Source organism: Lygodium microphyllum, chromosome 6 (assembly GCF_053477565.2).
Source record: "Lygodium microphyllum isolate KBCC chromosome 6, Lygodium_microphyllum_v1.1.10, whole genome shotgun sequence".
Taxonomy (NCBI): Eukaryota; Viridiplantae; Streptophyta; class Polypodiopsida; order Schizaeales; family Lygodiaceae; genus Lygodium; species Lygodium microphyllum.
The window spans coordinates 134,655,364-134,679,880 of NC_141140.1; the positions used below are offsets into that span (position 1 = coordinate 134,655,364).

A 24,517-nucleotide genomic window follows, 5' to 3' on the forward strand; every position below is an offset into this window, starting at 1 on the left:
TGGGGATTCGGTACCCCTTCTATGTATTTGGCTCTTCTCTTATTAGTGGGTTCCTTCATGTCCTGAAGCCTAGGTGTATTCCTTGTTACTTACAATCAGTCCTCAACTTACCCTCACTCTGTGTGTAGATGCATGTGTGTGTGTGCTCTTTTCTATGCACTATGAGAAATCAGGCTTTTAGCTTTCCTTAATTGAGCTTCAAGTGATGAAACTCTAAGTGAGTGAAAAAACAATGTGCGCGTAGCTCCGATGCTCTTGTCTACGGGTTGGCTTGATAGGGTTGTGTGTTTAGTTCCTATGTTATCTCGTTCGGCTTGAGTTGGGGTCTTGCAATCAGCCCCAACACCAAACAACCTTTTAGACCGTTCGACCACAATCTCTAGGTTTGTAACTATGTGTGAGGCGTTCGGTGGGTTCTTCTAGTGCAGGTCACGCTTCTCATTAACTGGGGTTCATCAAATTCCCAGGTTTTCCCTCTTAGGCTGTGTCCGATTTACCAGTGTTTGATTCTGTGGATCGAATAGGTTCAGGGTCTCGATTGTCACAATCGGTAGGTGTATGTCCGATCGGACAGCTAGAGTTGTGGTCCGATTCTTGCAGTCCGATATCTGTGCATTCGATTTTAGGTGGTCCGATTGGGGTATGTCCAATCGGACCAGGTCTGATTCTATGTGGTTCGATCATCGCAAAACGATGGGTCAAGCATCCGATCAAATGGGTTGTGCGTCCGATTACGGGTTGTCCGATTTTCAAAATTGGACAGGGTGTCTGATCAGATCGGGTGGGTTTGTCCGAGTGGTCTGACTTTGGGAATCAGATGGTTTGGTTGGTCCGATTCTGGGAATCGAACACTGTGGGGGGGGGGGGGGGTGGTCCGATTCCACCAACCAAAACGCGTGTTGATCACTTATTTGCCAGAAATCTAAATGTAGATGTTGCTAGTAGCTACCAGAACTTCCAAGAATTAAGGAGGAGTGTAGGCCAAGGGCATTCCATACCTGAATCTCACTAGAAGTCTCGATATGCTCTGATCGCAAACCGATGTAGACCTGGACCTGCAAGCTCTCTCTCTCTCTCTCTCTCTCTCTCTCTCTCTCTCTCTCTCTCTCTCTCTCTCTCTCTCTCTCTCTCTCTCTCTCTCTCTCTCTCTCTCTCTCTCTCTCTCAAAGCTAGAATTGTAAATGAGGTTTTCCCTGGTCACCCAGGACCTTAAGTCCTCACTAGCCTACACCTTAGCCTTCCCAATCACTCGACCTTCCACTCCAAGTCATTTGAGCCCTCTTTTGTTTTCATTCTCCCTTGTTATTGCCCTATTTAGGATTGCTTTACAGTAGTGAACTCTAAGCTTTCCTCTCTGATTTCTCCTACCTATCCTACCCTAAATGCAACAAAAATCAAAAGCAAGGTACTGAATGGATTTCTCCTACTTAACCAATCATCAAAAACCAAAAATACTTACTTGTAGCATGGATTAAAACCCAAAACCTTATATCTATCTCAAGCTCCAGTTCGGGGATGAAACCCTTACTTCAATGCTCGATTTGAAGCGTGCAAGTACTCAAACTTGAATCCGTTGGTCCCCGGCAACGGAACCAAAATGTAGAGGTGACAATCGCCAAGACCCACAGACCACTTATTGTTCAAAGCATTTCAAGAGAGCACTAATGGCTACCTCTCACATAGCCGACATGCTATCCCTCTCTAGAGTGTAGTGAGCTTACCTTGATGCCCGATTGAGTTGCTTCCTCTCTCAAGCACTCCAATAGCTCCACAATTCGAGATGCAAGCTTAAGCATCCTCAAGCCTCTTCCTCCAAGCTCCATCCTCCATAGCCACACACAAGATAAGAGAAGAGACGAGAAGAGAAGAAGAAGAGAGGAGATGGTGGAGAGCTTCACCTCCAAGATCCCTCACTCTCGCAAGCTCACTCCCTCACACTCCCTCCCTCAAGCACTCACAAGTAAGCAAGAGAAGAGAAGGAGAGAAGAAGAAGAGTCCAATTTGCCACACACCAAAGAATGAGCTCTCATTCATCTTTTGAACTTTATATACAAAGCCCTAAATCCCATGGGCGGTCATCCCCTTTTTACATGAGCGGCCATAGCCTATGCCCTTTTTTTCGTTGTCCTCCTATCTTCCTAGCTTCCTTCCTACTGTCCATCTACCTTCACAATTTGTATAGGTGAGAGCCTGCCACTCTTAAAATAAATCATGATGCACCTTGCGTTCTATTACAAAATCATTAGCTTGTGCTTTTTTTGTATGCCTTTCTCCTTGATTCAGGACTTTTATGCACTTCTTGTGTTTCCATATTTCTCCTGGCGCGTCTTCGTCTCCTGTTTCACTTTTGCCTTGGCCTTATCTTCTGCTTTAGATTTTCCCGATTTTTCGCCTTGTTCGGGTTTGAGGGTTTACAAGTAGCCTAAGGGCTTTGAGGAAAAAGGTAGGAAATACCTAGTGTGTAAGTTGAGAAAGAGCCTTTATGGCCTTAAGTAGGCACCTAGGGAATGGTACCACAAGTTTGATTCTTTCATGCATTCACAAGGATATATGTGTAGTGATATAGATCCATGTCTCTATAACAAGGCTTGTGATGCAACCTTATTATCTTGGTACTTTATGTGGACAATAGGTTGATTGATGGGAGAGCTTATGATGAGGTGGATACCTTGAAAAGTTAGCTCAAGTAGAGCCTTGAGATGAAGGATATGGGATAGGCCTCACATATTCTTGGTATGTGTATTATGCTTGATTGCTCTAAGAGGCTCCTTTGCTTGTCACAAAATGACTGCATACAAAAGATCCTTGAACGCTTCCATACGTAGGATATTAAGCCTACTGGCTATCTTTTCCCTTCCCATGTGAAAGTTAATGAGACAAATTCAAAAGAGTAGAAGGTCAAGATGGCCAAGATCCCTTATACATATGTAGTGAGCAGTTTGATGTCTGCCATGATAGCCACTCGTCCAGACACAACATTTGCAGTGGGAGTTGTGGTACGCCTTATGGCTACACTTGGCCAACAACATTAGTACATTGTGAAGGATATCATGAGATACTTGAGAGGCACTACATATATGAGCATTTGCTATGGTGGTCAAGATACTACAAGCATGGGTTATACTAACTCCGACTATGCAGGACATGTAGATAGTAGAAAGTCCACCTCTGGATATGTCTTCACTTTTGCTGGGGGTGCTATTTCTTGGATGTCTAGGGTGCAAAAATGCATGGTTTTATCTACTATTGAGGTAGAACATGTTGTAGCCACATTAAAGCTTGCAAGGAGGCCATATAGTTAGACCATTGAGATGCGCTATCACTTTATCAGGGAGGTGGTAGAGGACAAGTCTATTGAGCTTATCAAGATCTTGGATGACTTATGAGAATCCTGCAAATCTACTCACTAAAAGTCTCTTAGCGAAATGTTTTGCCTTCTTTAGAAAGATGATGGGCATAGAAAGAGATGATGTTTATTCCTAATCCTATTGTACGTTATGGACATTTGTACTTTGTCACTTTTTCTTGTCCTCTTCTCAGTAGAGGCACATTCGCCTCTAAGTAGGAGGTTGTTGGGAAGAAAAGGCACCTATACCTATCTCACCCTATATTTACTTCACAAATCTTAATTGCACATGTGTACAATGCAGGTGGTGGATACCCATCACTATCACTTTATTCTTTATTCTTTTAGTGACTATTAAATACGAGAAGACTAGTCACATATTATGATGGTTGGAGTTCCCATATATGGTGACTCTCTCTCTTACTCTCTTGCTCCATCCACCATAAACCAAGCATCCTTCATGGCGATTCTAAATTTGTTGAGGACTTTCTTGGGGCCTGAGAGATCTCTCTCTCTTCATTTGCTCTCCCTTTCTCTCTAAATTCTTCTTCTTCTTCTTCTTCTTCTTCTTCTTCTCTCTCTCTCCCTCCCTCCCCCTCTCTCTCTCTTATTTTTTCTCTCTTGTTTTCTCTCCTCACCCCCCTCACTCTCTTCATTTGCTCTCCCTTTCTCTTAAAATTTTCCCCCTCCTTGTGTTTTCTCTCTCATTCCTTTTGTAAAATTTTCTTTTCCCTCTCTTTCTCTTTCTCTCTCTCTCCTCTTATTCCTCTCTTTGTCTCTCTCAATGCCATTGCTCTCTCATTCTCTCTCTTAAAATTCTTTTCCTTCTCTTTTCTTCTTCATGTTCTCTCTCGCTCTCTCACTTTTGCTCTCCTTTCTCTCCTTACCTCTCTCTCTCTCCCTCTCCTCTCTTTCTCTCTCTCTCTCTCTCCTCCCCTCTCACTCTCTCAATCTCTTACTCTTCAAAAATTTTCATATTTATTTTTCTCTCTCCAAAATTTTAAATTCTCTCTACCCACCCCTGAAAGTTTTTATTCTCTTTCTAAATTTCTATCTCTCTCTCTCTTATTTTTCTTCTCTCCCAAATTTTTTATCATCCCTTCTTAAATTTCTCCTCTCTCTCTCTCTCCACATTCTTCTCTTCGACTTACCTTTTCTTTAATCTCTCACCTGTTTGTCTCTATCTATGTTTCTCTCTCTCTCTCTCTCCACGTTTTTTTTGTCTTATCTTTATCTAATCTTTTTTCTTTGACTTGAATCTCTCTTTCTCTAAACTTTTCTTTTCTCTCTCTTTCTTTGAAAGTTATTATTCTTGTCCCTCAAACCCTCCCTCTCTCCTTTTATTTTATTTCATTTCACACCCTCCCTCCCTCTCTCCTTTTATTTTATTTCATTTCACACCTCTCTCTCTCTCTCTCTCTCTCTCTCTCTCTCTCTCTCTCTCTCTCTCTCTCCTTACACACACCATAGGGCGGGCTGAACACAAGACAACAAAAGGCTAGGAGTGCAAAGTTACAAGCATCCTTGTGAGTGGAGAGGTTAGGTTATGGAGAGGCCAAAACACAGGGGGGAGACCTTGTGTTTGGAGGCAGAGGCCTTGTGGGTGGAGAGGCCAAGCGACAGAGGCTAGAAAACAATGATGTGGTCTTGAGGGGGAGGCCTTGTGGGTGGAGAGGGAAAAATACAAGGGCAGAGAGAGAGAGAGAGAGAGAGAGAGAGAGAGAGAGAGAGAGAGAGAGAGAGAGAGAGAGAGAGAGAGAGAGAGAGAGAGAGAGAGAGAGAGAGAGAGAGAGAGAGAGAGAGAGAGAGGAGGGGTAGAGAGAAGAAGAATTTAGAGAGAGATAAGAGAACACAAAAAAGGAGGGAGGGGTAAAGAGAGAGCAAGGGGGGGTTGAAAGATGAGAAGATTTTAGATTTTAGAGAGAGAGAGAGAGAGAGAGAGAGAGAGAGAGAGAGAGAGAGAGAGAGAGAGAGAGAGAGAGAGAGAGAGAGAGAGAGAGAGAGAGCTTGGGCACATGCCATGTTCCGTTTCGATTGGGAACGAAAAGCTATTGGAACCTACTTGATAGAATCATGGGCAAATGACATGTTGAACCCTACCTGATGAGGGGTGAGAGTTGCGGGCACACATTACATAAATGTCCATCAGGTTGTAAAGGGGAAGAAGACGATGATGTGGCAAAATATCAATGATGTCGGAGCTTACCTCTATCGCCTACCTGTCGGCACAATCTCCTATGTTCCGTCATGCTTTGATTCATTCTTCCGTTAGCACTTTGGCATAGAAGTGAAGGGTTGTGCTACCATGTTTGCAACACCTAACCAGAAATCAACCATATCCTCCCTCATGTGCCCAAGGTGATGTGTGTGGGAGGTTTGGGAGAAGCTATGGTGGTTTGGAGATCACCAGAACCAATAGTCAAAATAATATAGTACTATAGACTATAGATAGACTATTATGGAGTGTAACTAGGGAAACCGCCAAGGCTTCTTGATGTAACCGCAAAGGCTTCTTGATATAACCAAGCCTTTTGGCTTCTTGATGTAAGTAGACCCTTCCTTATAAGCAAAGGGGGTTTGACAAACAAGGGGGATTTTCCAGGGGTTTATCTGTGTGTAATCCACATTGGTTGAGATGGTGGGATGTCTTCTTCCCTTCCCTTTCATTTGCTTTTAACCTAAGCCTCTTTGTCTTTTGTTGAAACCCCCCCCCCCCCCCCCCCCCCAACTATTTCCCTTCCCCACCCTAAGCTATGTTGTCCAATCATGGATCCTCCTCCATCTCCTCATTAGATCCCCCCCTCCCTTGTCTATGAGGATGCCCCTATGCATCTCAAATTCGTAGCTTACCTTGTGCACATGGAACACATGTTCCCAGTCTATGTCCAACATTCTGGTTCAAATCAGTCTGACAAACCAAACAATCTTGAATTATCTCTCTACAACCACATTGGGCACACACAAACCCGATGCCAAGTTCCAACCAAAATCTTTCTCTGGCTTACCTACATAAGATGTTCTGGCATTGTTAGATCACTTCAACAATGTCGCCATCTACCATCGTTGGACAGATGACTACAAGGCACTCAAAATTTGCACTCTCCTAGACATAGTTGCCGCTACTTGGTTCATCCAACAGCATGAAGCTATTAAAGGTGACTGTCAATCACTCAAGTCCCCCTTGATTTAGCATTTTGCTAACCAAAATATTACATAAACCGCCCTATAGCAACTCCAGGTTCTAAAATAGTAATAGCTTGAGCTAGTGGCCCAATTTGCAATCAAGATGAACCAATTATTTCTTCGAGTAGACCCAACCATGTCATAGGAGATGAAAATATTCTTTCTATGGCCTCATCTCCGCCATGACATCTCCAGACGCGTCTGGGATCAAGGCTCCACCTCATTTCATGCAGCTATTCAAATTGCTCATGCATCGAGGGTACTTTGCACTTTGACAATTCTCCTCCAATTCTCTCACAACCTACTACTCAGGGAGCCACTGTCAACTCTTTCCCAACATCTATGGAAATTGACATCCAAAATGCCCAAATGAACTCACGTCGAGCACTGCCCAATTGTGACTCCCATGGATGACCCAAGTGTTTCTATTGCAACACTTATTGTCACATTCGCCGCTATTGTAGATGCCTTCGAGCAAGCCAACATCATCAAAATGCCCAAGTCCACTTGGCTAATGTTGCTAACCTGGCCGACCTTCCGGAAAACATCTAGGCAGGAAGAAGAAGGAAGAGCACCTCCTGCAATTTCAAGCAATTGCATCTTCCAGCCGCATGGTGTGTTCGCTCATCACCCATGTTGGTAACACATCTCATGAAGCATTATTAGATTCAGGAAGCACCACCTCTTTGGTTAGTGCAAGTTTAGTTAGTAGTTTAGGCTTAACCACAACCCCTGTGTTGAGAATAGCAAATGATGCTTGCCCATAGAAGCTAGATGTATGCCTTGAAGAGGCCAGAAGATAGACAAATGATGTATGCTCTAGGAAGGGATGTTCAGAATCCCATATGCCTAGTGAGAAGAGTGGTACTATCCAAAAAGCTATAAAGGCATGTACTTGGTCGACACTCATTACAAGGAAATGGTACTATCAGTTTGAGTCTTGTCAGTGTCACTATCCTAATCTATATTGGAACCTAATTCACTTGTGTAACAGTTAGTCTATCTAAGTCTATGCCATCGTCAATGGTATATTCATCTTCCATTCTCCATAGCTTCTACCATGCTCTAGATCCATGTTTTTGACATGGTATCAGAGCTCAGCTGAGCATGGCATAGCTTCATACATTGCTTCTCTAGTCTCTCTTCATCTCTGGTCATCTCTGTCCAACTCACATCCAACTCATGACTCCATCTTGAACTTCATCCTCATCTTCCAACTTGTGGCAGCCATAGCCAGACAACACCTACCCACCTTAGAGCTTCAAGATCTCTCTCTACAGGCCATATCTTCCAATGATTCCTTATGGATAATATCTTCCAGTGATTCCTTATGGATAATATCTTCCTTTACTCAAGATGCTTCCTCCTGGCACCTCAATCGATGACATTGCTGCCCCCTAGCTTCAGCATTGATGAAATTCGTCGTGTTGCCCTAAACTGCGCAAGCTGGTCGTTCATATGCCTGTACTCCTTGCACGCAACACGGTGATCTCTGTGACCTTGGGGCTTGTAAAGATCACCATTCAAACCTTCTCCAGCTTAAATATCTTACAAAATTATGTCCTCTGTGAGCTGCTATAAATAGAAAACTAGTCAAACTGACTGTCAAAAACCTTAACTCCACAGCTTCCTCACCTCAAGCTCCTTCTTCACTTCATTTCCTCACTATTCTCAATACACTGAAGCCTCTGACAATTAGATTTGATCAATTTTCAGCAAGTATAGACCTTCAAGAAGAAGATTTGGAGCAATCTTGAAGATCAAGTAGCCCACCTAGCATCAAGCATCATCAAGCTTGACATCAAGTACTTCAAGCTTATCTTTTACCCTTACTTCTTTCAGCTCAAGCTTGTCAATAACACTCAATATCCAGCAAGGAAACCATAACAAATCAGCAAGCAAGTGCTCCAATATCAAGATTCGATGCAAGACTTTGTTGACCCACTTGCAGGAAGAAATGGAGCTATCTACATAAAAGAGTAATCAATGATTTCATTTAAAGTTTTTGAAGACATTCCAGTTGCCTTGGTCATCATACAAAATTCAAAGGTGGTGGTACCTTTGCTTGAGGGGGACACGAAGAGCAAATTCAAAGTCACAGAAACTACAAGCGCAGTAAAGAGTGACAAAGCAAGCAAAATGAAGGACAAGATGTTGTATGATCTCAGAAGAAAATCCAATGTAATGTTAAGCCATGAGTCAAAGCCATATGAAATCCCAAAAGCTATGTATCCCAAGTCATAGTAATGTACCCATCTCAAACTCTCTAAGAAAGAAGACCAAAAAGACCTCACAAAGAATACTAGAGCACAAGATAATGAAGAACAAGTCAAAGACAAAAATCATGAAGACCAAGAAGGAGTCCAAGAAGATTAAAGACACCCAGAAGATTACTCATCATTTGCAAGGGGGTGTTGAGAATAGCAAATGAGGCTTGCCCATAGAAGCTAGATGTATGCCTTGAAGAGACCAAAAGATAGACAAATGATGTATGCTTTAGGAAGAGATGTTCAGAATCCCATATGCACAGTGAGAAGAGTGGTACTATCCGAAAAGCTATAAAGGCATGTACTTGGTCGACACTCATTACAAGGTAATGGTACTATCAGTTTGAGTCTTGTCAGTGTCACTGTCCATCTTACACAAGAATGTGTTTATGAGTCCAAGCTAATCTATATTGGAACCTAATTCACGTGTGTAACAGTTAGTCTATCTAAGTCTATGCCATCATGAGTTGTATATTCATCTTCCACCTCCATAGCTCCTACCATGCTCTAGATCCATGTTTTTGACACCCCATCACAGTTTTGTTTGGTGACAATAACTAGCTCTATCACTCACACTCACAGGCCCATTGCACATTCTCTATAGCCCACAAACAATTCACCCATTCATTCTATGTATTGCCAAGACAATTGTTTCCCATGACATTAGGATGCGACTGGTTTGTTAAAACAAGAGCTCAGCCTCATTTTGATTCTCTACAACTTGTTTTACCCAATTCAATTCCAATCCCTATGCTATGTTCTACACAAGGTCCAAATTTTGTTCATGCCCAATGTACTTTGGAAGATTCTAACAAACACTTGCAGGACATCCAAACACTATTAAAGAAATTTCCGGCACTCCACCACATGCAATCACACATTTCCCAAATCAGGCTGCCCATCACCTACTCCATTAACATTGGCAATGTCCTTCCAGTCTGAATGGCCTCTTGCTGCTGGTCCCCTCTTGAGCAGCAAAGGATAGATCAATCAAAATCCAGGACATGCTAGCAAAAGGCGTTATCAAAGCCTCATGTAGTGATTGGGTCTTTGAACCACATTTGGTCAAGAAAAAAGATAGCAGCTACTACAGGTTTTGCATCGATTTCGACCTCTCAACAAGATAATGGTCATGATCTCTACCCTCTTCCATGAATTGATGACCCCCTTGACCAACTAGGGAAATCCAAATACTTCACATCTCTTGACCTCGCTTTGGGGTATTGGCAGATTCCCCACATGCCATTCAGCCTTTCTGATCCTGGCAATTCTTTCCAAAGAAAAACAAACCATGTTTTCCAGGATCTCATAGCCCAAGGTTTCATGTTGGTCTACCTCGACGATATCCTAATTCACACAGCCGCATGGGAACATCACTTGTAGGTTTTACAAGCAGTTCTCAAGTGTGTCCAAACATACAACTTACAGCTGCAATGGAAAAAATGTAAGTGGGGTGCTACTCAGCTCAAATTCTTAGGTTTTATAGTATCAGCAGGAGGCCTTCAAATGGATCCTACCAAGGTTGTCACAATCCAAGAATACCCTCCACCAACATTAGTTAAAAACCTGCAAAGCTTCCTTGGGATGGCAAATTTTTCTCTAAGGTTCATGCCTAACCTAACAGCCATTACCTATCCCCTTCAACAACTCCTCAAAAAAGGAATTCAATACAAGTGGTTAGATCCATGTCAACACAGTTTCAACAAACTCAAACACATAATCAAAGAGGTTGCTTCATTGGCACATCCTGACTTTAGCAAACCTTTCAAGCTGCAAACCAACGCCTCTAACCATGGCCCGAGTGTTGTCTTGCTCCAGCAGGATCATTTATCACGCTAGCAACCTATCTCCTTCATCAACAGAGCTTTGAAAAAGTCTGAAACTAATTACTCTACCATCGTGAAGGAGCTCTTGGCCATTGTCTGGGCATTCCATAAATTTCACCCATATTTGCATGGCACACATGTGCATGTTGAAATTGACCATCAACCACTCATTCCACTCCTGCACAAGCGCCATCCTCCTGATCGGCTTTTGAGATGGGCATTGTCATTGCAAGCATACAAGTTCACCATCACCTACTGCATGGGGCTCACAAACTTCATAGCTAATGGCCTATCACAGACCGCGAACATGAAGTAGTCCAATTCACCCCGCCCATCTCTGATCTTCCCATCATGATAAATCAGATGGCTATTTTCCAACAACAGGACCCTGAAATTAAGGAAATCATACTACAAATACAATCCCCTCTACCCACAGGACAGCAACGCCGATTCATAATCATCAACCATGTCCTCCACTATGTCTCCCCTCGTCAAGACCCTCACATTTATGTGCCCCAAGCCTTACGTAGGCCTTATCTTGAATGTTACCATAATCATCCCCTATTTGGCCACTTGGGATTCCACAAGGTCCTGGAAAAATTACGGCAGTACTATTGACCCGAGCTACATCACTCAGTCTCCACCCACTTACAAGAGTGGGCAGTTATCCCTGATCGAACTGGTGGGCTAGGATTTGATGGGACCTTTCTCCACATCTCTATCGGGAAATCGTTACATCTTGGTCATCACTAAGTACCTCACCCGTTGGTGTGAAGCAATGGCCCTACCTAACGCCTCCGCTTCTTCAGTAGCTGCTATGCTCATCCACATGCTTATTTTCCATCATGGCTATCCCAAATAGCTCCTCTCTGATCAAGGCCCCCAATTTCGTAGCGAGGTCCTCCAAATAGTTGCTCAAAGTTTAGGCATAAAACAAGTCTTCAAATCGCCTTATCATCCATATATCAATGGCCTGATAGAGCGCCTAAATCAAACCTTGAAGCAGGTCATCGCCTCATTTGTGGACCCATTACAGCAAGACTGGGACCAAGTCCTCCCTTTTGCAGTCCATGCCTAAGTCAGTTTCATGCTCTTTATGGACATGACCCTTACCTCTCACCAGACCTCACTGCCCTGCAATTGCGACCCATGAAGGCTGATGCAATGGATTGGCTGCTGTACTTACAGCACCAACAACTGCTCCTCTGTCGAGCACTACTCCACAACCTCCACATGGCTCAGACCCGCTAGGAGCGTGCCTACAAACAATGACTGGATGCCAGCTTTGAGAATACAATGATGGTGATCTAGTCTACCTTTACTACCTTGTGCGCTATCGTGGCCTCAGTGAGTCTTTACTTCATCAGTGGCTCGGACCCTACAAAGTCCTACAACGACTTCGGCCCACTACGTACCGCCTGCAATGCCTCTCCAATAGATCCACGACCACTGCCCACATTACTTGCATCAAGCCCTATCTGCCCCCCCAAGCACTTACTAATCCTCCACATGAGCCCACTTAATTTTTTTAAAGGGAGGAGGTGTGGAGTGTAACCAGGGCAACTGCCAAGGTCTCTTGATGTAACCAAGCCTTTCGGCTTCTTGATGTAAGCATACCCTTCCTTATAAGCAAAGGGGGTCTGACACACGGGATTTTCCAGGAGTTTATGTGTGTGTATTCTACACTATGGTATAGATATACAAGTATAGAAGATAGAAGATAAAAGCTTTACAGTGAACACTTACATTAGCACTCTTAAGCAGTCGCGACATCGACATTTATTTCAAGAGGCGCATCGTTTGACCAATCGATCGTGTTCTTCTTTTGTTTCTGCAGGATCATCAGACATAAGAGAACTGGTTGTTTCTGCAGGGTCAGACAGAGGACAGGAAGAACTGGCGCACACAGACAGGACGAAGAGCTTATTAGGGTTTATTAGGGCGTGGCTCGCAGTCCATGGATGAGCCTCCCCCGCCTGCACCCCAGTGCGTAGTGGACTACCTTCGCAGGCTCGGCTTCAAACCCTCCCCTCACCGCCATCCCTGCTGCGCCGCCTATCAGCATTGCCTGTGGCCCCGCGCCGAAGGCACCTTCGTCGACAGCTACCCCCACCATGAGGAGCATCTCAGCCCTGTCTGGATTTCTGCAGTCCGCCGAGTCGCATGCTCCGCTGCCGCCTTGCACCAAATCGACCGCGCCCGGCGAGGGGGGTCCCAGCGTCCCCCAGCAGAAAACCCTAACCCTATTGCTATCTACCACGCAGCAGAAAACTGTAACCCTGAATGACGGGTCCCTGCCTAAGAAGGCAGATGTCGACGTCCTGCCCGGCATCATGGGTACCAAGATGAGAATCAACACGAACAATTGTCCATCTGAGCTTCGCCGCCCCCTGGCGAGTCCATACGTCGTCATTCAGAAGTACAACAAGGCGTACTATGCCAAGAAGCAGTTCTGGGCTAAGGTGTATGAGGTTGAGTACTGTTTGGTCAGGAATCCTTTATCTGTCGATGCCAACGATGGCACAAAGGAAGAGATTGTCGAAGGGACCAAGAGGAGGTCTTTTATAGCTGCGACTGGTGATGAGATTGGCACGTATGGAGAAGGAACCACTTCCGAAGAGGCTGTAAGTGAGCTGCAATCGAAGATTTCTGGCAGTATCTTGCAACTGCTTGAAGAGGGCATGAGCCATTGCCTGCCTACGAAGAGGAAGTACCAGGATGTCCTGCTGAAGGACTTTGAGGAGGAGATGGTTAGCCATGGTGTGAGAATGTTGTCACCACCAAAGTATGTGCCGGTCCCAGTTTCATTCAATACTGTAGGTGTACGAAAGTCGAAACCGGTAGATGAGGTGCCAGAGAAAGCAGCCATTGAAGCACCAGAGAATGTGGCTAAGGAAGCACAGCCATCTCAGGAACAGGAACCACCAGTAGTGCCGGACTCCATACCTGCACCTGGACTTGCACAGGGCACAGCACATGCACCAGCACCTGAGCCTGCACCTGCACCTGCAGCAGAACCTGCATCCAAATCAGGTGTTGAACCAGTGCCCGACGCTGCACCAGGACCAGCACCTGCAATTGCATCTGAACCAGCTACCTTGCAGCCACAGTCTGAAGCACAGCCACAGATGCAGACACCACCCACCGATTCAGTGGCTGAACTGGCTGCAACAGAACAGAAGAAGAATGATGCTGTCAACCATGTTGCTTTGATTAACAATGCAGATTCTAGCATCCATGCATCTGCAGAGACAACAAAAGTGGAGGACTCGACCAGCATGACCACTAACTCTGGCTCTGCCACAGAACATCAGCCAGACCACCCTAAAGAACCACCTCCTGCTCCTGAAGCAGCATAGATAACCCCTTAAAACTATTAATCCACAATAAATAGTACTATGCTTGTTTTAGTGGCCAGTCAGGGAAGGTAACAAGCTCACACAGTAAGAAGAGCTCAATCTGCGTTCTGGATGGAGGTATAGTATTCCAGTGGGTCAGCTTATGATGGAAGGAAAGACTAAGGGAGAGCAAATTTTTGAATCATATGCTGAAGGTTTTTTATGAACTTCCTCTGGCTTAATCCTAGGGGGTTATAGCATGACTGGGGATCCGATATGGCTTCAAGCATTGACCCCCTGATGCAGCGCCCTAATGTTTGTACATCTTAGCATTTGAGACTGCTGCTAGTCTTCTTAGTTTCAATTCTTAGCCTACTGCTTGTACATTTTTAGCCTTTGAGACTGCTGCTAGCCTTCCTAGTTTACAATTCTTAGCCTAATCCTTGTACATCTTCGCCTTGCCCTTGAGATTGCTGCAAGCCCTGCCAGTTACATTTCTTACCAGTCTTGTTAGTGGATAACCATATCAAGGCTGGATGTGGACCTGAGGCAACCTTTTAGCCTGCTGATGGCTTTGATCATTGTTGGAGATCTTTTGACAATGGGCCATTAATTTATGAGGAAACTATGGGAAGCTAGGCTACATCCCACTATTAGCAATGCTTCTAATGTTCTGTAGTGGGGAGATATGTAAAATGAGACAACTTTCATGAATGATAAACCTCCAGGGCTCTCTCCCTACTGGACTTTTGTAGGCATCAGACACCCTTGGAAAATTAGGATGTTTATGTAGATTCGTTATTCTTCGCGTGAATTCGGCCTAGTTCTAGAAACCTTGATCAGGTCTAATCAAGTATGAGGATGAGAACCACAACCTCAGCATGGGTATATGATAAGTACAAACTCAACAATGAATCTGATAAAGGCTGTAAATAAATTTCTCCTCAAAATATAACATGCCTCGAACAAATTTTGTTTCTTTTATCTTTCCCATATAAACTTACAACTTTCATAGACATGCCAGTCTTTGCAAAAGGAGTATAAGGAAAGCATGAATAGTTTCCACAAAGATTGGAAGACCTTTAGTTTGAGAAGTTTAGTTTAACAACAAGAGTTACTACTGGTAGCCTTCATGATCTTGCAATTTTGTTTTTGGTGTTTTGTGAGGAGAGTTATTGGTTTTGCAATTTTGTCTTCATATACAAATATTAAATTTGAAGCTAAATTAATAATGCTTAAGAGCTTATAAGAGTTTTGAGCAAAGTTTTATAGTTTTTAAGGACACTAGCCTAGGGCACCAATCCATCACAAAAAGGAAAATTTAACCAGATGAGTACTTAGGCTGACCATATTCAGCCACATTTGTACAAGACCTACAAGCATAGATTAACTAGGTTTTTGTTCTATAAGAATAGATTCACTAGCTAACAAAATCTAAAATTTCATGTATAAAAGTTATAGTCATGATTACATGTCTTTTAAAAAGTCATATAAGAGGTTCCTTGGGGAGTTGTATCGAAACTCTTAGCCTTGAGTTTACACAACTCTAGACTTACAAGTGTTCATATAGGGCTTGCTAAAGACGAGTCTATTTGTGTACCCTACCCCTTGGCTTAGCTTGAATCTAACCCCTCGATCAATCACTTGCACGATGCCATGGACATCTCAATTTTGCCCTCTATATAGAAATTAACACTCTTTTATCATTACCTGTCAAGGTTTTGAGTTTATCTGTACAATTTCTAATAATTTTCTGATTGAGGATTAAAAATGAAACTACTATATGAAGTCAACTTTGCAATTGATAAAAGGCCTTAGATATGTCATAATGGCACATATCTCTACCCTTGATATGGAATTCCTCAAGCAGCCATGAAGCACCTATGGGAAAATATACAGAAGGGTCTATGTTGTTGCTTCACTTGGTTGGTCACCAAAGGGTGATTGAAGGTTGAGTTTATTGTCAAGGGTTTTAGAAAGACACCCCTCGTCAACAAGTCTTGATGTGAGGATTGATATAGAATTTGATGTTGCGCAAGTATTTGGTTACTCGGCAATGCAGTGACCATAAGACAATGTTTCAATTGGTTCCTTAAGCAATTTCGTTCAAGGCAAAAGCTAGCCAATTGGTCCAATATAGCAGTCAGCTTAGCAAGCAATCTCTGGGACCAAGTTGCAAATTCCAGAGAAGCTGGCGGCTTGGGACTGGATATAATGAGGGATAAAGCACTATGATTGAATTTTAAGTTCCTGGGGCGTCTCTTTGAAGAGTAGCCTTGGGCCATCATCCTGAGACACTAGATAGAGGCAGCTCCAATGAGTGGCATTAAGCTTGAGTCCCTATCCATTACTGACAAGCTCAGAAGTTGCAGATGGGTTGGTTGCTAACTAGCGGGTGAGTGCCGCTCAGGGAGCCATGATGGAAAGGCAAACCAGGTATAGTAGAGGTGATGCTTCCCTTCTGGGTGGTTCATGATTCCCGCTTCATTGATAATTTCAACCATATGAATCAGATCCTATTCATGCTCTGGCCTGTTGGGAAAAGGGAAGCAGGCAGTGTGCGACCTCTGGGATCCTAAGAGCGCTCAGGTTCCATCGCCCAGTCTTGCTTTTGCAAAGGTTTAACATCCCTGAAGAGATGCAGACTGTTCTGGCGTGCCTTCCTCGTGGCGCACTCGGGATGCTTCCATTGCATTGATAACCCGCTTTCCTCTTGGGCCACCCCGAGAGGGAAGCCATTGTCTCGCTAGTAGGTATTTGGCAACGCCGCATTATGAAACATGTGGATCGCCATGCCGTCGACCACTCAAAACTTTTCTTGTGGAGGGTATTGATGTGTAAATTGCCCACTAAAAGGAAGCTCCAACCATAAGAATTTCTCCCCATTATGTGTCTTCTCTAAGAAGTATGAGGAAGATGTGCTTCATGCATAACGGGCATGCCCCAAAACCAAGCGAGCTTGGGCACAAGGGGCTTAGATATTACATGTAGCCGGTCTAGCTTGTTTCTTTGGCCCTACGCAGGTGTTTCTTGGTGATCGTAGGCACTTCACCGAAGAAGAGCTGAGATAGTGGAATGTGGTGAGGGTTTTTGTTTTGCACGGCATCTAGAATGTTCACGATGCAATCCTATTTGGTAGAACCAGAGTTGGCTATGGTGCCCTTTCTTTAGTACTTGCTCAAGCTCTGATGGAGTCCCCAGTTTTTTTGAAAAATATGGGAGGAAGTGCCCCTCCCCAAGGCTATTGCCAAGATGCTTCTTAAAGTGTTGTAAGATTTTATCTTCATCAGTTGGTTGCCCCTTGAGGACCTGTGAATATTGCTTGATAATATAATATACACAATTCTCGTATTTAAAAGAAACATTGATATAGAGTCAATTTAATATCGTTTAGCATGCAAATATGTAGTTTCCTCTAAAAAGTCAAAATTTATTTACATTTTGTATATAAGCATGGAGCTCTTAGGAGTTATATTTGATTCTGAAACGTTGGCAAGTACTAATGTCTTTTGGAAGTTGACAAATTCATGAAAGTTCAAAGAATTGGAGCATTCATGATATTGCAATAACTAAAACTTTGAGACTCTCAAAGACAGGTGGCGGTTTACCACTTTTGATTCAGACAATGTTAACTTGTGCAATATGATCAAACATCAGTGTTGTTTATTGTTGAGAGATCAAGGATGTAAGGTGTGGATGAAACAACTCTAATTAGGCGAAACTAAATACGGATCCATTGGAAAAATTCATGTACGGGTCATGCATACTAGAAGCTACAAGCAAGGAGTATTCATGAGAAGTTAGAAGGAGAAGAGGGCTTGCCAATAAAATTTCTGGACTTCTTTTCCAACTCCTTTCATATATTAAATGTAAGTCCTTAAAGGTTTGATGTATTTGATAAGAAATAAGTATTCAACAAAAGATACGTAAATAAGCTTAAATTATTTAAATACACCTCCTTCTTAGGCTACCTATTCGTTTGTGGCCAATGGCACCATCACATGTTGCATCATGGTTATCAAAAGTAATCCAAGAATGCTTGAGCTTAAAAGGATAACATCATGACCTAAGTAACCTCAAGTTTTGTGCAATTACTTCAAATTGACCATGATGGTTGTTAGGTTGGCAGATATTAACATAGCATGTACTAGATAGGACAATCTCATCAATATTAGGGCCTTGAAATCTTGGTTCAAACATTATAATAAAATGGAACCTATCTTTGTTAATTTCAAAAACTAACTCAAAAGATATAAAAATACGTTTTTCAATTGCTATAATTCCCTTCACACTAAACCTTAGCTTTTCATGAACAATTGATGTGGTGTAGTACAATTCACAAGGAGATGTGTCAATAATAGTGAGCTTAAAAGCAACATGATGTTCATAAAAAACATTTTGGTAGCAAATACAATGCAACTTTTTGAAGAGATTTTGAATGAAACCAGATGCATGTGAAATTTTTATAACTAAAAGTTAGTAGCCTTCAAGGTTTCATCATTATTTAATTTTTTTAGAAAAACTTGGTATTCGTTTTACATTTAACCTTGTTTCTACATGGACATTGTGGTGACGGCAAATCTTCAAATCTACACACCATTGGTGTTTCTACATTTGCAAAGTGTTTTGGTTTTAGTTTTAGGCTTTAAAGTATCATCAATAGGTTAGTCTTCATTATTCAAAAATTGATTTAGGAGGTGATAGGTACAACATAGCTATTTGATTTTGGATTGTATGCTTAGATCAAGGCCAAAATGGGTTGAAAATGGGCCTCTTGGTTCCTTGATTGTAATGCATCAACATGTTAGTTTTTGAGGAGCTCAGGACTGCATGGGTTGAGAATAGTTCTGTTACGAAGGGCCATGCACAAAAGTGGGCACGGAACATGAGAAGCGTAATTGACCTTGCCACAAGCAGCATGGTAGAAAATAGGCTGTAGTGAGACAGGAAAGATGGGAAGGTGGTAGTCATGCTAGGGAATGCATACTGCGCTCACTACATGTGTAGCCAAATGACCCAATCCTATAATGTTTGTTAATGGAGGTGGAAGGATTCCTAGAAGCTCTACAGAAGCACAAGATAGAGGTAGCTAAGATCTAGTTGAAGAGCAAGTGGTATGTCGTGGGAGATGCACCTAGTGTAGCATGCTTTACAACACTTTTAAAATAAAAAGGAAAAGAGAGCTGATCACCACGATTGATGAAGGCAATGGGAAGATCTTAAAGGATAGTGTAGAGATCACCCAAGCCTTTTCTAAACACCTTTCTGCTATTGTAGGCTCGGAGGTTGACGTCTTGCACGACTATGATACTAAGCTGGTAGCTTTCCTACAGCCGACTAGTCTCTTAGGGGAGGCTGCTATATTGGGTCGCCCTTTCTCTGAAGAAGAGCTAAAGTATGTGGTTGACAAAATGGCTAGAGGGAAGTCATAAGGAATAGATGGCATCCCGATGGAAGTGATTCAATCACTGTGGAGTGTGTGCTCCTTAGATCTCTGCGACTTGATGAACAAGATTAGAAAGGAGGGGAAGTTCCTAGCATCCATGAACCGAGGCTTAATCAATCCCATTCCAAAATTAGTTGGACAGGGCCAAATTGGGTAGCTGGAGACCACTCACGATGTTGAGAGTAGGCTATAAGATCTATGCCAAAGCAGTGGCATTTAGGATTGAGTTCATACTCGGGAGTATACTCCATACACAACAACATGGATTTGTTCAAGGTCGAAGGATCCATGATGCGATCCTAAACTTGATCTTGTCAATAGATCATGCATTGACCGTAGGGTCTGACTTTGTACTTACTAATATGGATTACGACAAAGCTTATGATAAGATAGAATGGTGCTTTGTCATGGAGGTTCTTAAAGTAATGGGCTTTGGGGAGATGTTCCTGCAAATGGTGGGTGCCTTACTCACCAATGACTCTATTGTAATACAGGTCAATGGCATACTATCATCCCCTTTTGACATCAATAGGTTAGTCAGACAGGGATGCCCAATTGCCCCACTCCTTTTTGCTATCATTACTGACCCACTGCTGAGGAACCTAGAGCTGAAGGTCCAGCAGGGCATAATTAAGGCCCTTCCAATCTTTGGTGGTAAGAACTTGTTGCACAATTCTTTGCAGATGATAATTAAAATATGGTGAAGGTAGACCTATAGTCAATCAATGCAGTGCTATAGGTATATTACAAGTTTTCAGATTTGTTAGGCTAATGTATTTGCCAAATTGGTGTATATTGGTTACAATGACAAGTTTTCAGATCTGTCAGGCTCTCATATCACCCAAAAAAAGACTGAATTGGTGTATATTGGTTACAATGAACCTCCCCCTGGCTGCTACAGGACTTGAGTTTCAAGCTGATAAAGCATGGGCAAGTGTTCAGATATTTAGGCTGCCCTTTAGGGGTAGGCCTAACCATGAAACAAAGGGCGGATTGGATGGAATCAAAGGTCAAGGCCAAAGTCGAGACATGGACAGGAATGCAACTCTCCTTTCTTGGGAGGTTACTAGTGATTAAGACAATGTTGGTGCCCACAATTACCTTTCAGGCCATGGTCCTCCATTTTGGCAGAGCTACATGGACGAGAATTGAGAGGATTTTCTTTGCAGCCTTGTGGGATAAGGAGGCTGGTCAACATGGCTGGAGAGCAATTACTTGGCCTTTGATTATAGCTAGAGAAGCTGAAGGTGGGCTTGGCATCCCAAGATGAGCCTCTAAAGCAAGATCCCTTCTGTTCAATCTTGCCAAGAGGATGGAAGGGAGTCAACCATGGGTGCTCCTCATCAAGTATTGGTTAGCACTTAATGAAAGAAAGAGCCTGGGGCTCCCTAACCTCTCCTGGACTAACACCTTATTAGCAGGGAAGAAGCTAACCATCTCATAGTCACAGGTTGCACAAGGTTTAACACAGGCATGGCAAGAGGTGCTTAGTATAGCCAGTTGGATAGGGGCACAAGATCGAAGAGGTGACTCCTCTCTTAAGCAGGTGATCTGGAGATTCAAGGAGGCATTCGACACTCCACACAGACCCCTCCAAGAAAGGATATGCTTTTCTGGTGACTTGCCAACACAGGTATGAACATATGGGAGGATGTATGGGACCCAAGTAGTATGGAATTCATGAGCATCACTGATGTGACAGAGAAGTTTTCCCTATCCAGTAGGGAAAGAGACTTTGTGGAAGGCATAATAGGCAGGTGTATGGCAGTATGGCCTACCTCCAAGATGGTGCTAGAGGCTAACATTACTAAGTTTATGGCTAGCCTAGCAGGTAAGGTACTGTGGAAATGCAAGAGCAGTAAGGATTTTGTCAAGAAGGATCCCACCCACATACTCCAAGTTGCACAGTATTGGAAGAAATGGCACCCGCATTCTAAGAAAAGGACTTGGGTCCGTCGCCGTGTCCTAAGAATAAGGAGGGCCACGCCCAACAAGAGTCTAAATTTTTTCCTCTGGAAGGTTGTAATGAACAAGCTCCCCACAAGAGAGAGAAAATCCATGGATGTCTTGTCGCTCAGTGGGTTGTGCAAGCGTGAGAAAGAAATAGTAAGGCACCTTTTTTGGGAATGCAAGGAGGTACGGGGAATTTGGAGACAACTATAGACTTGGATTAGGAGAGCAAGCTTTGCCAAACAAAGTGACATCAAGATGGTGATGTATGGTGACCGGGGCAACAAAGATGACTAGACGATGAAAATGTGGAATGTAGCTAGAGCGGTGACTCTCTAGGAGATATGGAGAATGAGAAATGAGAAAGTCTATGGTAGAAATATGAAAACTTTAGGCCCTAATGTACAATGGGCTAGGCTCAAGCGAGAAGTCTTGGTAGCACTCAAAGGCTGCCAAATAAGGTCTTTGGAGTATTCTATAGAGCCTTGTCAAGGATGTAGGATTGCTGTCATGAAACTAGCCTAACTATAGGCTTTGTATATACCCCTTTTTTTTCATTCTACCAATGCATTATTTTAAAAAAACATGTTGGTTTTAGGCTTTAAAGTATCAACAATAGGTTAGTCTTTAGTATTCAAAAATTGATTTAGGAGGTGATAGGTACATCATAGATATTTGATTTTCGATTATACACTTAGATTAAGGCCAAAATGGGTTGAAAATGGGCCTCTTGGTTCATTGATTGTAATTCATCCTTTATGCTCAACAATATGATTCAATACTTGAGTACAATAATTTTAGGTGTCAATAAGCTAGCAACTTGCAAATTTCCCCCCAAGTTGGCACTTTTTCCACTTTAAGTAGACCTCATTTTCTTCATCCACTAGTCCCACTTGCAAGCATTACTGAATTTGCAAATGACTCTCATAAAATCTCATTAGTCTTTGTGATACATTGTTCTTAAACCAATTTTGACTTGGGCATTCCATACCGTCATAATGTATACTATGGTACCAACTTGTGAACACACTAGGGCCATGTGGGTGCTTTCCCTCCTTAAGATATTTCTTCCCTTGGGCTTGTACACACCTAACCTTAGTTGATTCTAGGATTTTGTATTATCTTTTTTATCTTCTTGGCTTTCATTATCTTGAATAATGGAGCTATGATATTTATTACTATAGTAATGACCAAGGTGATAATAAGGAGCAACTTTTCAATCTTTACTACAAGCATAAAGGTCACATTATCAAGGATTGTTGCACACCAAGGCAAAGGGTAAGAAAGAGTTTGATAGTTTGTTTATGTATAAGATTTTGGTTCTAAAAATACAAATGCTACACATTGTATTCAATGTGATGTTGGCATATATCCTTTATGTTATATAGACCAAGATATCTTGAGTAGAGATACGGAACTATAGAATTACTATATCATATCAAGGTTTTGGATATCTTGTCACTCATCAACTATAATATTTATATTGATCAACAATTTATGACACACTATACTGTTTAACATAATCTTATATTTTGACCAAGCATCAATATTAATTAACTTTTGGAATTGGCAAAGTGTTTCAGAAAGCTCTCAAAATGCTTATTTGAGTGATGTTTGAGATTCCATTTTCCTAAATTTTGGTGCGATACTTGACTTGGTTTTCTCATCATTATTATTTGATCCTAAGTTTTCTTATTGTTATAAGTCCCCATAAGGCCAATCGGGTCATCACATGGCATGCATATTGTGCAACTATGTTTGTATGCCATTTGTTATTTTCTCTCTTCTTCGAGTGCATTTTTTGTCCAATGGGCGGTGTCATGAATTGTTTCTCTCTCAAGACATTGTTTCATAAATAAAGCACACCAAATTTCAAGTTGGAGTTTAAACAAAATCATGTTTCCTCTTTTGAGTCGACCAAATTATATACATTGCTGCTTTACTATTAGTTGATCAACTTTTCCTTAAAAAAGAGATGTGTCAAAGGTCATATATTCTATCTAGAGGGCTAACCCTTGTATTTACTAAAGAAAAGGGTTGTGTACTCTGTTACCATTCACAGATCAAAATATTGCTACATATTGTTGATGAATGTCCTTTTGTTTTTAATGGATCAAATGACTATCCATTCCCTTATTAATGGCATGAAGTTTTATACTTCATGTCTCAAAATATTAACTATTCCACCATCATTGGTCAATCAAACTATTCACATTGCTACCATTTTATTGGTAGATCAACTAATATTTTTTAACATGTCAAATGAGCATTTGTTTGTTAGGTGGATTAACTCTTATTACTTGGTGAATCAAATAATTATCTCCTTTATAAGAACTAATAGAGAATCTAGGTTGCATGACCATTGTAATTTTAGATATAAAGATAAGGGTATTATGGCTTATTATTATCCTTTTTATAAAGGTAAGGACAATCTCGTCTACCAAATAATATTTATAATTTTTGATGTAGGAGTAGATTACGATCAAGTGTCAAATAATTTTGGATTGTGTGTTGCTTGTTGAAAAAAATCATTTTTCTAACACTTGATGGTGATCAGGAAATTTTTTGAGATGCCAATGTCATTTAATGATGCATACAAAGTATCTCCTAAGATATATTGTTATATCTCAAAATGCTAGGGGATTGTGTATTGAGAGGAGGAAGCATGTCTAGCTTTCAAACTTGAAGACGACAAAGCTAGACAATTGAGCTCCAAGAGAGATTATGTGAGAGGAATTACATTTACCTCTAGCTGAAGCTCCATGATATATGCTATTTGTTGATGATTGGAAGAAAGTAAGAGAGGCTCTTTGCTCCTTGTCAAAGAAGCAATAAAGCCACAATTATGGTGGAAGGCTTGTGATGGAAGCACTATTGTTCAAAATCTTTTGGGAAGCAAATACATTAGAGTTATCTCAATATATGTTGCTAGCAACTTTGTAGAAAAAGGGAACCAATGGACATTGGCAAGAATACTTTGGACTCTTAAACTAACTTTGTAGAAAAAGGGAACCAATGGACATTGGCAAGAATACTTTGGACTCTTAAACTGTCTTTTTGGCATGAGCGAAAATATTTTGAAAATGATAGGTCACCACCCTTTGGGATGCATGTTGTAGGAATGAAGGCATGGGTAGGAGGATGAGTAAGTACTAAAGCCC

The 24,517-nt window shown here is 42.1% G+C and overlaps 1 protein-coding gene across 1 annotated transcript; it reads left to right on the forward strand.

The window, feature by feature from the left end:
- The first annotated feature begins 12,431 nt into the window (after positions 1–12,431).
- On the forward strand, positions 12,432–14,939 carry LOC148035165 (uncharacterized). Its single transcript, XM_087680131.1, has one exon. The coding sequence runs from the start codon at positions 12,737–12,739 to the stop codon at positions 13,979–13,981; it is 1,245 nt and encodes a 414-aa protein (XP_087536257.1). The 5' UTR covers positions 12,432–12,736; the 3' UTR covers positions 13,982–14,939.
- The last annotated feature ends 9,578 nt before the right edge of the window (positions 14,940–24,517 follow it).